General features: G+C 35.9%; 1 protein-coding gene across 1 annotated transcript in view; it reads right to left on the bottom strand.

The window, feature by feature from the left end:
* LOC107673052 (adenosine deaminase-like) overlaps positions 1-6,110 on the bottom strand; it is a 13,511-nt gene extending 7,401 nt beyond the window's left edge. Inside the window, exons 1-4 of the mRNA XM_016466488.1 lie at positions 6,063-6,110; positions 3,865-3,870; positions 3,497-3,801; positions 2,742-2,864 (exon numbers count right to left, since the gene is read on the bottom strand). Of these exons, the coding sequence (XP_016321974.1) occupies positions 2,742-2,864; positions 3,497-3,801; positions 3,865-3,870; positions 6,063-6,110 (482 nt within the window). The remainder of the gene's footprint in view (positions 1-2,741; positions 2,865-3,496; positions 3,802-3,864; positions 3,871-6,062) is intronic.
* Positions 6,111-13,136: the final 7,026 nt, after the last annotated feature.

The following is a 13,136-nucleotide window of genomic DNA, read 5'->3' as shown; positions in this document are numbered from 1 at the left end:
TGGTGTTTTTTCAATTTGCATGTGTTTTCTTAAGTTGCAGCGCGTTGAGCTCTCTCGGCCACCGTAGTATTATCAATTTATTAAAACAGCATTCAACCCCGAATGTATGTTAAGAATAACAACAATAACAGTAATGACACTATACTAACCTTAGGTTTATCAAATGCTGGTTTTCCATTATTTTCTGCCATTGTCTTCACTCGAAGTGTAAATCTGTCGTGATATAACTTGAACACGCGCTCTCCGGAACCTGTCAGCTCAAGCGGCTAAGTTCAGCTTCCCCATGCGCTTTACTTTTATACACTCCAACCCAGACGCGGACAAAGAACACGCCTTATGATCAGATAACATGAGCGATGAACCCCGCCTCTACAACACCATCGTGCAATAAGCCAACTAAACACGGCTGAACACAACAGAGTGACAACAATAACCGAGCAAACTAAACTGACAAGCGCACCTGATTTACTCCACGCGAAGAGATTAAACCGGAATCCTATTAGAAGCTTTTTAGAAGCACAGTAATGCCACATGTACACTACTACCGACGCGACGCGAGATACTCGAATGCTGAAGCTGTCAACGCTGCAAGCGAGTGTGTCGGAAGCGTTCTATTTGCGTCGCGTCGCGCTTGTAGAGAGGTTCAGCAATGTTTAAAAGAGGTTCGGCTTATGGCTAGTTAATGTCAGTTTGTGTCATAACAGTTACCAAGGAAGAGTCCAATCAGTTTTTTTGTATATATATATATATATATATATATATATACACACAAACACACACATACCAAGAATCTTCTTTTTTAGCTTGTGCTTTTCTAAGAAATGTTGTATTGTATCACTTATGTTGCTGCTGAATTGTCCTTTGAATTGCTTCTTTAAAATTTTCTCACTTGTAAGTTGCTTTTGCTAAAAGCATCTTCTAAATGAATAAATGTAAATGTCATGAGGTTATTATGTGTGTGTGTGTGTTTGTTTGTATGTAATTAAAGTGGCCCAAAACATCAAACATCATTATAAAACATCATCTGCATCATCTAAGAATATTCAAACAGATTGCAGTAGGCTATAAATGCTTGCGTTGTTTTATGATGTCATAAAATGATAGCATTCATGACTTCTTCATTTATGAACAAAGATAGCACATGCTTCATGAAGAATGCACATGATTTTATGTGAATGATTGAATTAACTGAATGAACTAGGCGTTACTTTCACTTCCACACTCAGATAAAATCCTTCTTTATTGCATAACCATGCACTTGTTCCAAAAACACCCACAACTGGAGCAAGATACCAAAGGCCATAATCATTTGTACAAATCAGTAACGCTTATGCTATAATACTTATTTTAAACAGTTCACTTGCACATTTTTATTTTTTTTTAAATTCCCTCTCTGAGTCACATCATGCTTTAAAGTGCTAAATAAAAGGGCTATTTGACTGCAACAACAAAGCATGTTTTCAGGTTACACCACATGACATGCATTGAACCTGTCTACAGCACTGGACAATAAAGAATCCAGTGGGTGCCAAAAACAGCTAGCGAGTTCCCCATGTTGTTGTGGGGGAGGCGCATGCTGTAAACAAGGCCCTTTTAAAGCTTCTGAGGACTAGATGTTCATTTTCAACGAAGCATGTCAGCTGCCGGCCCACAAAACTACCGGCTGCACTGCTTTTCAGGTCTTCGTGTCAAAGCATCTATCTCTCACATTTGTAAATCTGAGTGGAAACGTGTAGAAAAGCCACAGAAAAGCCTGTGCAGAGGTTATATGTCCGTTGCTATAGCGACACGTCATGAAGGTGTGACATGAGCTGCATGTAAAGATGTCTGCAGGACATCAGAAAGGATACCATGCCCTTGAGGGTCTAACCACCACTAGTGATATGGTGAGGCTCTCTTATTTATTAACCACTTGAGCAATGCTTCAGATTTGTGCCAGTAATTGAGTTAACATCAATGGAATTAAATATTTACTTCCATGTGGTGAAGGGTGCAACAGCCATAGAGTGGCCTAGAATAATTTGATTAATGAGGAATTACATTTTTTCCAGATTGAAAGAGATAAATATACTATGAAATTAAAAAAAGTACAAAAGCTGCCAATGGGCAGTATATCTTTTCCAAATATATACTTTACCTTATTTATCCCTAATTAGTACCTTAAAGGTACATACTGTATCAGTTCCTAAATTGTACATATTATTCCCTAAATGGTAGATTTTAGTATAAAATATTTGAAAGGGTATATTTTGTACCTTTTTACTCTAATTTTCAAAATGTTTAAAAAAGAGCAATTATTGAACCCGAGCTTGATATCATAAGACTTTTATGACGTGGTGATTTAGTATGAATTTATACAATGTTATTTGAATGAAAACAAATGATTATTATAAAAACAATAAGCATGAAGGTCCGCACATAAACCTAATCGTCAGTGTCATATTGTGCGAGAAAGTAAATCAAAAGATAATACAAATTCGCCAAAACGTGAAATTGCTGTTCAGAAACCTTTTTTCTGTGAGGGGAGAATAGTCCTGAGCTGAGAGACTAAAATGTAACTGTTGTTGGTGCAAAAACTTCAGGGAAAAAATTTAACAATGTCATAAAATTAAGGGAAAAACATCATATTTTGTGTGGGTTTTTTTGCAGTTTAAATGATAAGGCTTCCATGCATTCTTCAAGCAAATTAGCAACAGAACTTATTTAGAGCCAGCAGACCTTTTCTCGGCACAACTACTTACGCAATGGCATGCATGTAGTGATTGAACTTGCCAAGGAATTCTGTGAGTGTGGCCGGCTCATGCATTATAACCAGGTCTCTCATTTCATCCTCGCCGTTCACAGGTAGAGTGATTCCCCGCCGCCTGAGACACAGTTACACCAGAGGTCACTGGTTAGAGTTTGAATGATTTAATGGAAATACCACAGAATTGCCTAGAATTAGGTCATAATGTCTGTTTACCCAAGAACACATGGTGCTGTTGATTCACTATAAAAACAATAATTTGAAGCTTATCTGATAACTTTGAATAGCCTAAGCATGACAAAATCTTTAATTCTCAGCCAAAAACAGATCACAACTTCCTTATTGACCACAGGCTGTCAAAATGAATCATTGTATAAACCTATAAAGTCATTGTCAGTAGTTCATATTTGATGTTAGAGCAGTAGTGAAGGTGAAATTAGCAGTTAATAGTGACTTAAATTTGGGACTGTTTCTTTGGCCTCAGAAGGCTCAAAATTTTACATACAAATGCAATTAAACATTAAATAATTAACATACTTAATATTATTATAAATGCTTACTTTAAATATTATTACATACATAATTACTAATTATATAAATAATTATTAAAATAATATTTTCTGAGTAAATAATATTTTTCATTTTTGGTGAACTCTTCCTTTAAGGAGCTTCTGAGTCACTAGGAAAGACATTTAAATGAATGGTTTTCAGTGTATTTATCACAGTATGTAATTGGAATACGTCACTTACTTTGCTACTTCTACGATGGTCTTTATTCGAATAGCACCATCAAGATGCACATGTAGCTCAATCTGCAAAGATAAAAGAACAGGAATCAAATACAACGCCCACTTTTTCACACCACTGAACCACGTGACAAATGCTGACAGAGACACTTGTTGATGGCACAGAGCAGAAGCACATCCATCCAAACTCTGAGCTCCTTCCCGCGCAGCTGTGAAATGCTCCTTGTGGAGCGCATCTAGAATGTGGAATGCACGACTGGGTGAAATAAGTTCAGTGGAAAGGCCAGAGATGCCAGAGATGGCTCCAATCTACTGAGACATATTAAGAGTTGTCCTGACAGATGACCAAATGAAATTGTGACCCCACTTCACCAGCAGCTGTGAAACAAACAGCAAGGAGCATAGAGACAAACCATAAAGAGAAACCCATTAAGTCTTGGCTGTTAGAGAATGCAAAAACCCTCTATGTGGCGTCAACTGCTCTTATAGTATGTTGAATCACTGACTAAAGCATTTGGTTTGTGCCTTCTTTTTTACATTGTATTATTTGGGTACAAGAATTGTACATTTGCTTGTCATCATACCACCGTGAGTAGTGTATTCTTCTAACTATAAAGTTTACCAGTGAAGTTAGAAGAATGCACAGAAAAGATGCCAGCTTGTCTGATTCACAAGTATTTTATTGCGTATCATGTGGTGAGTGAAAGTCGTGATTCATTGGATTCAATTTTATGTCGTTGCGTACTTGTGACATGAAAGTTTAGTTCATGAAATTTTGAGTTAAAATAGTTAGCAAGAGCATGATTATACACGCAACAAGGCTGTAAAAGCAGACTATGAGTAGATACGTTTTCTTGTTTGGCGTGAAGATATTTAATGTCTCCAACAACCTAGTCCCATTTAGCTACTTATTAGGAACTGCATTTTTTAAGCCAAGGTAAATGTTTTTAAAAAAATCACAAGTAGGTATTACTGATGTATTATACAGCATGTCATAGAGTAAAATATGAAAATAGGCTATATTGAGCTTGTGTTAGCCACTAAACTTAACCAAATCAAAAACAGATTTAAAAAACCCATTGACTTCAGGACTGCGAAATGGTAAAGGCTAAAATTTCTTGGTTGCAGGTTTTAGTCTATAAAAATCTGTCATCTCAGCAGCACTCTATTTCAGAATCCCAACTCCATAATACAATAACAAAGTGTGAGCATACAAAAATGTGAACTATATCTCATCATCAGTAGCTGTTCACTTCAATCCTGCTGAAAATGTTTGTTAATGGAAGAGTATCATCAGCTATAATGGAGACTGGCGAAATACTGAAATACTGTTGGTAAAAATATGATGGGAAACAGCACAATGTTTCACAATCTGAGGAAAATTAGAAAAACTAATAATCCAATCGTAGTCGAAATAATACGATTGCACAATGCTAGCTAAATTGCATGCTAGTAAGAAAGGGAATTCAAAAAAATCACTCATGTTGTGAATACTCTCTTTCGATAACAAGTCAAAACATGGACATAAAGCATAAAGAGTTCACAGCATTTTATTACAACGGCATACTAATTACAATGCTATTTCAGGAGATTAGATTTTTTTTCTTGTGTCACCAGAGACCAATTTTGGGGAAACAGAGAATTCACAGGAAATTCTCAAGAGAAAAAAGGGGCCACAGGATCATGGTGCACGTGTGCAAACAGCTGTGCCACATCTTTGACCAAACTGCTCTGCACAACAACCTAAGTAATGGCTGTTCAGTGCATCATATTTCCTTTATGCTCTCATATACAATTAACACAGAAGATAAAGACACTTTCAAACAGAACAGACCCTCATGAGTATGATAGGAACCACTGAAAGAAGTCAACACTGATTAAGCAGTGTGATCTCCCGAGAGACGAGAAAGGACACTGCAGAGTATCAAGTCCCTTCCCCCACCCCCAGAGGAAAATGTGGTGTGCAAGCAGCCTTTTATATCAAATGATACCAATACCTTCAGCCCAGTTCAATGACGGAAATGCTCACGCTTTGTAAAGGCTTAACTTGAGGCACCTGGTAAATCTACGTAATTGCAAAGCAGTGAAAGCAAACTGGGGTTGATACAGGACAATAAAACTATTCTTTACATTCTTTTGCAGCACAAGAACTAAATGTTAAGTATTCACTCATAATAAAAAGCAGACTAAAGTGAGGCTTTGGAGTCTAATAACATTTAAAACAGACATCTGCTTGTAAACCATTTTATATCAAACATGCCTGAATAATTGAATCCATTTTCAGGATTATTAAAACCATTTTTGGTACGACACTGTGTCTTTGGCAGAACTAAACAAGGATGATGTCACCTCTATTGCTTGCAATTCATTGGTCTTTAGCGCTCAGTTTCTCGGATCAGGTTAACAGAGCATGAGGCCCAATGAGACTACTTTCTTCAAGCACTCTCTGCATGGGTCTTCTTGCAGTCCGTTTAATTACTACAATAAACAACTCACTGAATATAAAAGTTCCCAAAATTATACATTTATGCTGCAAAAGCATTCACTATGTACAATATTATGAGCAATACTTTCGCATGCTCTACCACGGTTGTTTTCCCTGCCATCATGTAAGCCATGTGTGCTCAAATATCAAAAGGAAGGCGTTCCAAGTGGAAAAACTGTCTTGTCTGTACAAGCCTAAGCTGTCACCCTCTTTATACTTGAATAGGTTCAAATGTGCATTGCAAACGACTACTGTAGTTGCTCTAATATTAATGTCACTGGATAATAGGGTGGGGTTGAATATGCATGGACTGCATATTGCTTAAATATTTATAAAGCTGACTTGCTTGCAACTGCTCACATTATGGAATCAGATGACTCTTAAAAGCTACAAAGTTTGTTATGAAAATACTGCCTGCTTGTTAAAGGTGTGTTTGTGTGTACAGATGAGTGATTAATTGTTGTGCTTGCATTACAATTGAAGGAGTATCCTATAAAATGTCACTGGATGTACTGCATAATGCACTTATTGTCAGTTGGTGATTAAAAAACAAGCAATGTGACTTTTCTGTATTGTTTCACTGTGAATAATCATGTAATCATTAGATGTGGAACAAAGTCCTGGGCAACTGATAAAATATGGAAATTACTGTTTTCTGTTAAGTGTTACATAATCTGTTGAATTTCTGATATAGCAAGTTTTATGAAGGGTGTGATTTAGTCAAGGAATGGTAAATTGTTTACCGCCTACAATAATTGTAGCTCTTTGTTAGGACTGTTACAAATCACCATAAAATTGCCCTCTTAAACACAAATTAAACAACAAAGTAAGCCCTTTTGAATGTGTTTACAATGAGGAATCCAAAGAGAATGCTGTACTTTATATGGCAGCCTCTCACACTATACTGCCGACAATGGTGTAGATTCACACTGTATTTATTATTTAATTCTCAAAGAAACTTTAAGAAGGGTATCGCATAAGGAAGAATAAGGCTTGAATGCTACTTTCAGTGATGCTGGTGTCAGCCCTCCAGCTGTACATGGTCAGTGTAATACAAGAGAAGTACAGGGCAGACATTGTCGACTCTCTCATATGGGTTATTGACACTTCCACAAATGATGTGCTTATCGGCATGTTTCTTGTATCAGTTCTTCAAGCTGACTTCTGCTTGCTCAGTCAGTACAATAACTCCAAAGGGCAGATACAATGTATCTCCCTGCAAGGCCAAGAAGTGTTAACATTATCCTGGAGTTTTCTCTCCTTTTCCATAAATCATCATGCTTCTTTTGATGCATCAGCTGCAATGGCAAGATGTTTTTGATTGTCTTTTTATGAATATGTTACAATCATTTTATGATCGTGTTTCTTCTCCTTATTTAACTTCAAACATGTTTACACTGAAATTACCTTTAACATTAAGTCTCATCCTCCTTATTAAGCATCAGATTTAGGTCTTAATCTTATAGATATCTAAATTCATCATGACAGTGGTGCCATTTTAATGTGTGCTGATTATGCTGTATTATACGGTGGCCGAGAGAGCTCAACGCGCTGCAACTAAACACGGCTGAACACAACAGAGTGACAACAATAACCGAGCAAACTAAACTGACAAGCGCACCTGATTTACTCCACGCGAAGAGATTAAACCGGAATCCTATTAGAAGCTTTTTAGAAGCACAGTAATGCCACATGTACACTACTACCGACGCGACGCGAGATACTCGAATGCTGAAGCTGTCAACGCTGCAAGCGAGTGTGTCGGAAGCGTTCTATTTGCGTCGCGTCGCGCTTGTAGAGAGGTTCAGCAATGTTTAAAAGAGGTTCGGCTTATGGCTAGTTAATGTCAGTTTGTGTCATAACAGTTACCAAGGAAGAGTCCAATCAGTTTTTTTGGCGTATTGATTACCATTTGTATAACCACAGTTTTAATACAAAAACCATGGTTAAATTATGGTTAGTGTAGCAAAACCATGCTTAATTTGTGGTTGCCATGGTTTAACTATAGTAACCATGGTGGTTTTTTTTGTTGTTGTTTAATTTGTAGTAAAACCATGGTTAATTTGGTTTAATAACTCATACTAAATGTTTAAATGCAAAGTTAACGTTACATAGCTTACTTAAAGAAGAGCTTGGTAATCGTAAGAAATGCTGATATATTATGTTGTGTGATCGAATTGCTACTGAACCTGTTCACAAAATCGGTCGCGAATTGAATCAAGCTGTCGCCGAGCAGTTCGGAAATTCAGCTGAAAACAGGCACTGGCATAAAGTTGGCTTGACGTTGGATGTTCGATATTCGCAAATCAAGGGACCGTCTCTAAAGTCAAGTCAAGTCAAGTCACCTTCATTTATATAGCGCTTTTAACAATACAGATTGTGTCAAAGCAACTGTACAGCATTAATTAGGAAATAGTGTGTCAATAATGCAAAGTGACAATAGTAAACACTCAATTTTCAGTTAAAGGCAGTTCATCATTGAATTCAGTGATGTCATCATCCAGCTCAGTTCAGTTTAAATAGTATCTGTGCAATCAAGTCTACGATATCGCTGGAAATTAAGTGTCCCCAACTAAGCAAGCCAGAGGAGACAGCGGCAAGGAACCAAAACTCCATCGGTGACAGAAAGGAGAAAAAAAACCTTGGGAGAAACCAGGCTCAGTCGGGGGGCCAGTTCTCCTCTGGCCAGACGAAACCAGCAGTTCAGTTCCAGGCTGCAGCAAAGTCACATTGTGCAGAGGACTCAACTGGTTCCTGTGGTCTGGTCCCAGTGGCCGACATTCAGGGCTGTAGAGGTCATCTCTAGGTGCTGATCCACCATCTGGTCTGGAAACAGACTGGATCTGGTTGCTACGGTGACCTCGGCATAAGAGAAAAACAGACTAATATTAGCGTAGATGCCATTCTTCTAATGTGGACAAGCTGGAGTTTGTTTATTAAGCGTGCAGAACAACCACCAAATAAAGTATTACAATAATCTAACCTTGAGGTCATGAACGCATGAATTAACATTTCTGCATTTGTCATTGAGAGCATAGCTCGTAATTTAGATATATTTTTGAGATGGAAAAATGCAGTTTTACAGTTTTTTTTTACATTTACAGTTTTACTAAAGTTACATGCAACATTGGTATACACCTTTCTAACTTCAATAGCATTTGAGGAGAATAACTTACAGTCACACGACTGACTGTAAAGTTTTCATGTAGGTCTCAATTATAATGCACACCTTTTAGATTTTTTATATTTATTACAATAAACTATCAAATCAAATATTGCTATTTTTCATTACCGAATGGGCACAAACACAAAATATATAATTTAATAAAAATTTAAATGTAAAAGGTGTGCATTGTAACTGAGACCTACATGAACATTTTACAGTTGGTTTTATGACTGTAAGTCATTCTTCTCAAATGCTATTGAGCTTTAAATTTTGGTAAATATTGTGTTTGAGCCCATTCGGTAATGAAATGCATTGCATGATTTGACAGTTTATTGTAATAAATATCAAAAATCTAAAAGGTGTGCATTATATCTGAGACCTTCATGAACACTTTACAGTAGGTTTATGACTATAAGTAATTTCCCTCAAATGCTATTGAGCTTCTTTAAATTATGATATATATTGTATTTGTGCCCATTAAGTAATGAAAAATAGCAATATTTCCATATGATTTGACAGTTTACTGTAATAAATATTAAAAATCTAAAAGGTGTGCATTATAACTGAGACCTACATGAACACTTTACAGTTGGTTTTATGACTGTAAGTCATTCCCCTCAAATGCTATTGAGCTTTAAATGTTGATATATTTTGTGTTTGTCCCCATTCAGTAATAAAAAATAGCAATATTTGCATATGATTTGACAGTTTATTTTAATAAATATATCAAATCTAAAAGGTGTACATTATATCTGTGATCTACATGAACACTTTACATTTGGTTTTATGACTGTAAGTCATTCTCTTCAAATTCTATTGAGCTTGAAATTTTTATATATTTTGTGTTTGTGCCCATTCAGTAATGAAAAATATCAATATTTCCATACGATTTGACAGTTTACAGTAATAAATATTTAAAAATCTAAAAAGTGTGCATTATAACTGAGACCTACATGAACACTTTACAGTTGGTTTTATGACTGCAAGTCATTCTCCTCGAATGCTATTTTGCTATGTATAATTTAAGCTGTAAATTATGATGTATTTTTTTCTGTTTGTGCCCATTAGGTAATGAAAAACTATATTTATTAAAACTATATTATTTTTATAAATATAAAAAAAATAAAAGGTGTGCATTATAGTTGACACCTACATGAATACTTTACAGTTGGTTTTATGACTGTAAGTCATTCCCCTCGTATGCTATTGAGCTTTAAATGATGATAAATATATTGTATTTGTGCCTATTCTGTAATGAAATACATTGCAATATTTACATATGATTTGACAGTTTATTTTCATAAATCTAAAAAATCTAAAAGTGTGCATTATAACAGACCTTCATGAACACTTTACAGTTGGTTTTATGACTGTACGTCACTCCCCTCAAATTATATTGAGCTTTCAATTTTGATGCATTTTCTGTTTCTGTCCATTCGGTAGGCTAAAGAATAAATAGCAATTTTTACTGAGACCTACATGAAGACTTTACGGTTGGTTGTGTGACTGCAAGTCATTCCCCTCAAATGCTATTGAAGTTAGAAAAGTGTATACCAATGTCGCATGTAACTTTAGAGACCGTCCCTAGATTTGCGAATGTCGAACATTCAACGTCAGGCCAAATTTATGCCAGTAGCATAGGCCTACTGGATAGCATTTGGAGTGAACCTTGACAGGTGGAACGAAAAGTTAATAGAAGAAAATCAGAAATGTTACAAACTGAAAATGTTTATGACTCGAGTGTATGGCGGCGGTTTTGTCAACAATATATGAAAGAAACTGAGTATTAAATGAATCATGACTGCAACAAACTGAACCAGGTAAACGACATTACAATATTAGTTATTGAAATTAATACTTTGTTTGAACCTTTTAGAACATGCCAAATGGCAATGTCCCAGTCGATGACATAATAACGTAAAATAATCTATTTTTGAACTAGTTTCTTGAAAAGATTATTAATCGATTCGCAGAAACTGATTCGGACTTCCCATAGCCCCCTCCGGTGGATATCAGCGCAATACAATAGGCCTACTTAAAAAAACAAAAACAAAACACCTTTAAGATATTTTGGATTCAGAACCACAATTTCATATAATAATTCAATTTCTATTATTGTCATTTGTTGTTAAGGATGATCTCCGATCTGCGGCTGGCTTACAGTAGTTGGCCACTAGATGTCATCATAACGTCAAAAGTGCATTCATTCCTGTGGGTAGTGGAGATGGACCATACTCAGGCCTGTATGCCTGAATATGCATAACGTAATTAGGAAATGATTGGTTGATAAGAATGTTATTACGTCTAGTATATCTGTTATCTAGTATATATGTTCATAAAATGGCAACGGCATATATTATGCACATCTCTAATTAAACTTGAATGTTTCCATGACGTTTATCTTTGTTGAATAGCCTATTTGAATGACCCACTGAGAATGTTTTGCCACATGTTTGTACTTGAACAGAGCACATCATAAACCATGTACAAAAGAACTTGCTAAATAAGAGACATTTCCAATAGCAGGCAACATAACAGTTAGCCTATTGCATGCCTAAAGCATTACATTTTAACACAGTTCTGTCTAAACCCCTGCTGTTAAAGCAGTTCCTAAACAACAACCCTTATTTAACTTGGCCTAATCCAGCAACTCTAACCCTGCGTGAAGCTGTTTTCTGTTTCCCAACCAGCAAAAACATCCCATTAAATGTGTCATACATCAGTCTGCTGGAACAGTGCTTAAGAATGTGGTAGCACCACTCTTTCTATAAATCCCTCAGTGTGCTCTATGCTATTAAGACATGGATAGAGATGTAAAGCTTTTGAGCAGCTGTAAAAACATTATTTTTTCCATTTGCCATTTATTTATGGCTCCTTGCATGACACCCCTGTATAACAGAATAAAGCACCGTTTGTTGTTCATGCATCTGTGACGTCTTCTTACTCATCATCTAGTCATCACTCTAAACTGTCATCAGATATGACTCAAACCCAAACCAAATGCGGTTTACACATGATGTTAGATCAAGATTCTGAGAGAACGTTGGAGGTCGTCGAGATCTTCTCCTAGCTAAAGAGCAGAATATCCGTTAAAAATATTGACTCTGCTGGCCACATGTTAGGAAGTAGCTACTGCAGTGAATCTATCCCTTGTCCTGTATTTATTTGTTCTTGCTTATTTTAAGGCAAGAACTCCAGTAATGGAAAAGGGTTGTCGTTATTTCAGTCTTATTATGACTAGGGGGATATTTTCAGTATTTAAATTCAGCTTCCAGTAACCATGGTCAGTTGAGGGATATTGTTTCAGAATATTATATCATTCAAATTTTGATAAAGCAACACCCATATTTCCAAATAATGACATCTTCATTTTCACAAGCTGTGATGGTAACATGATAATAATTAGCACATCAATCAACCAATTCACATTTTCCAAATTGATTTTGGGGGGAAATGTGTGTAATGTAATTTGATATGATAAAATGTGTCCATAGGAGCTAAGAGAACTACATTTTTACTGACAGCTGAATGCAGTATGAAATTTTTCAAGTAACGGGATGTGTTGAACTTGAAGTATGGTTCCAAAAGGTTTTTTTTTTTTTTTTGCAGGGATGACATATAACAACCTTTCTGTGACCAGTTCTTAAAAGGACACATTATTTTCTTAGTGTGAAGAACAATGTAACATCTAAAAGCAACCTTTTCCACTAATAAGAACATTTTGTGCAATTCAAATGTTCCATTAATGTTAAAAGTTTCTTATGGAACCACAGATGCTAATTATTTATAATGGTGTCAAATTCAGCTAAAGTCTGTTGAGCATTTTTTCATGATTATTTAGGTTATTTCAGCTGATTTTTCCATACGATGAAAGTCAGTGGTGTCTAAAACAATACTGAAACCTAATTACTCATTAAGAAAATATATATAAGAAAAATATTTAATAAGATTCTTTTTCAAAATAGCTTGTTTTGTGTTCTGCAGCAGTGATGT

This window comes from Sinocyclocheilus anshuiensis, unplaced genomic scaffold (assembly GCF_001515605.1).
Source record: "Sinocyclocheilus anshuiensis isolate Anshui unplaced genomic scaffold, SAMN03320099.WGS_v1.1 scaffold364, whole genome shotgun sequence".
NCBI classification, from domain to species: domain Eukaryota; kingdom Metazoa; phylum Chordata; class Actinopteri; order Cypriniformes; family Cyprinidae; genus Sinocyclocheilus; species Sinocyclocheilus anshuiensis.
This window is presented reverse-complemented; position numbering and strand designations above follow the sequence as displayed.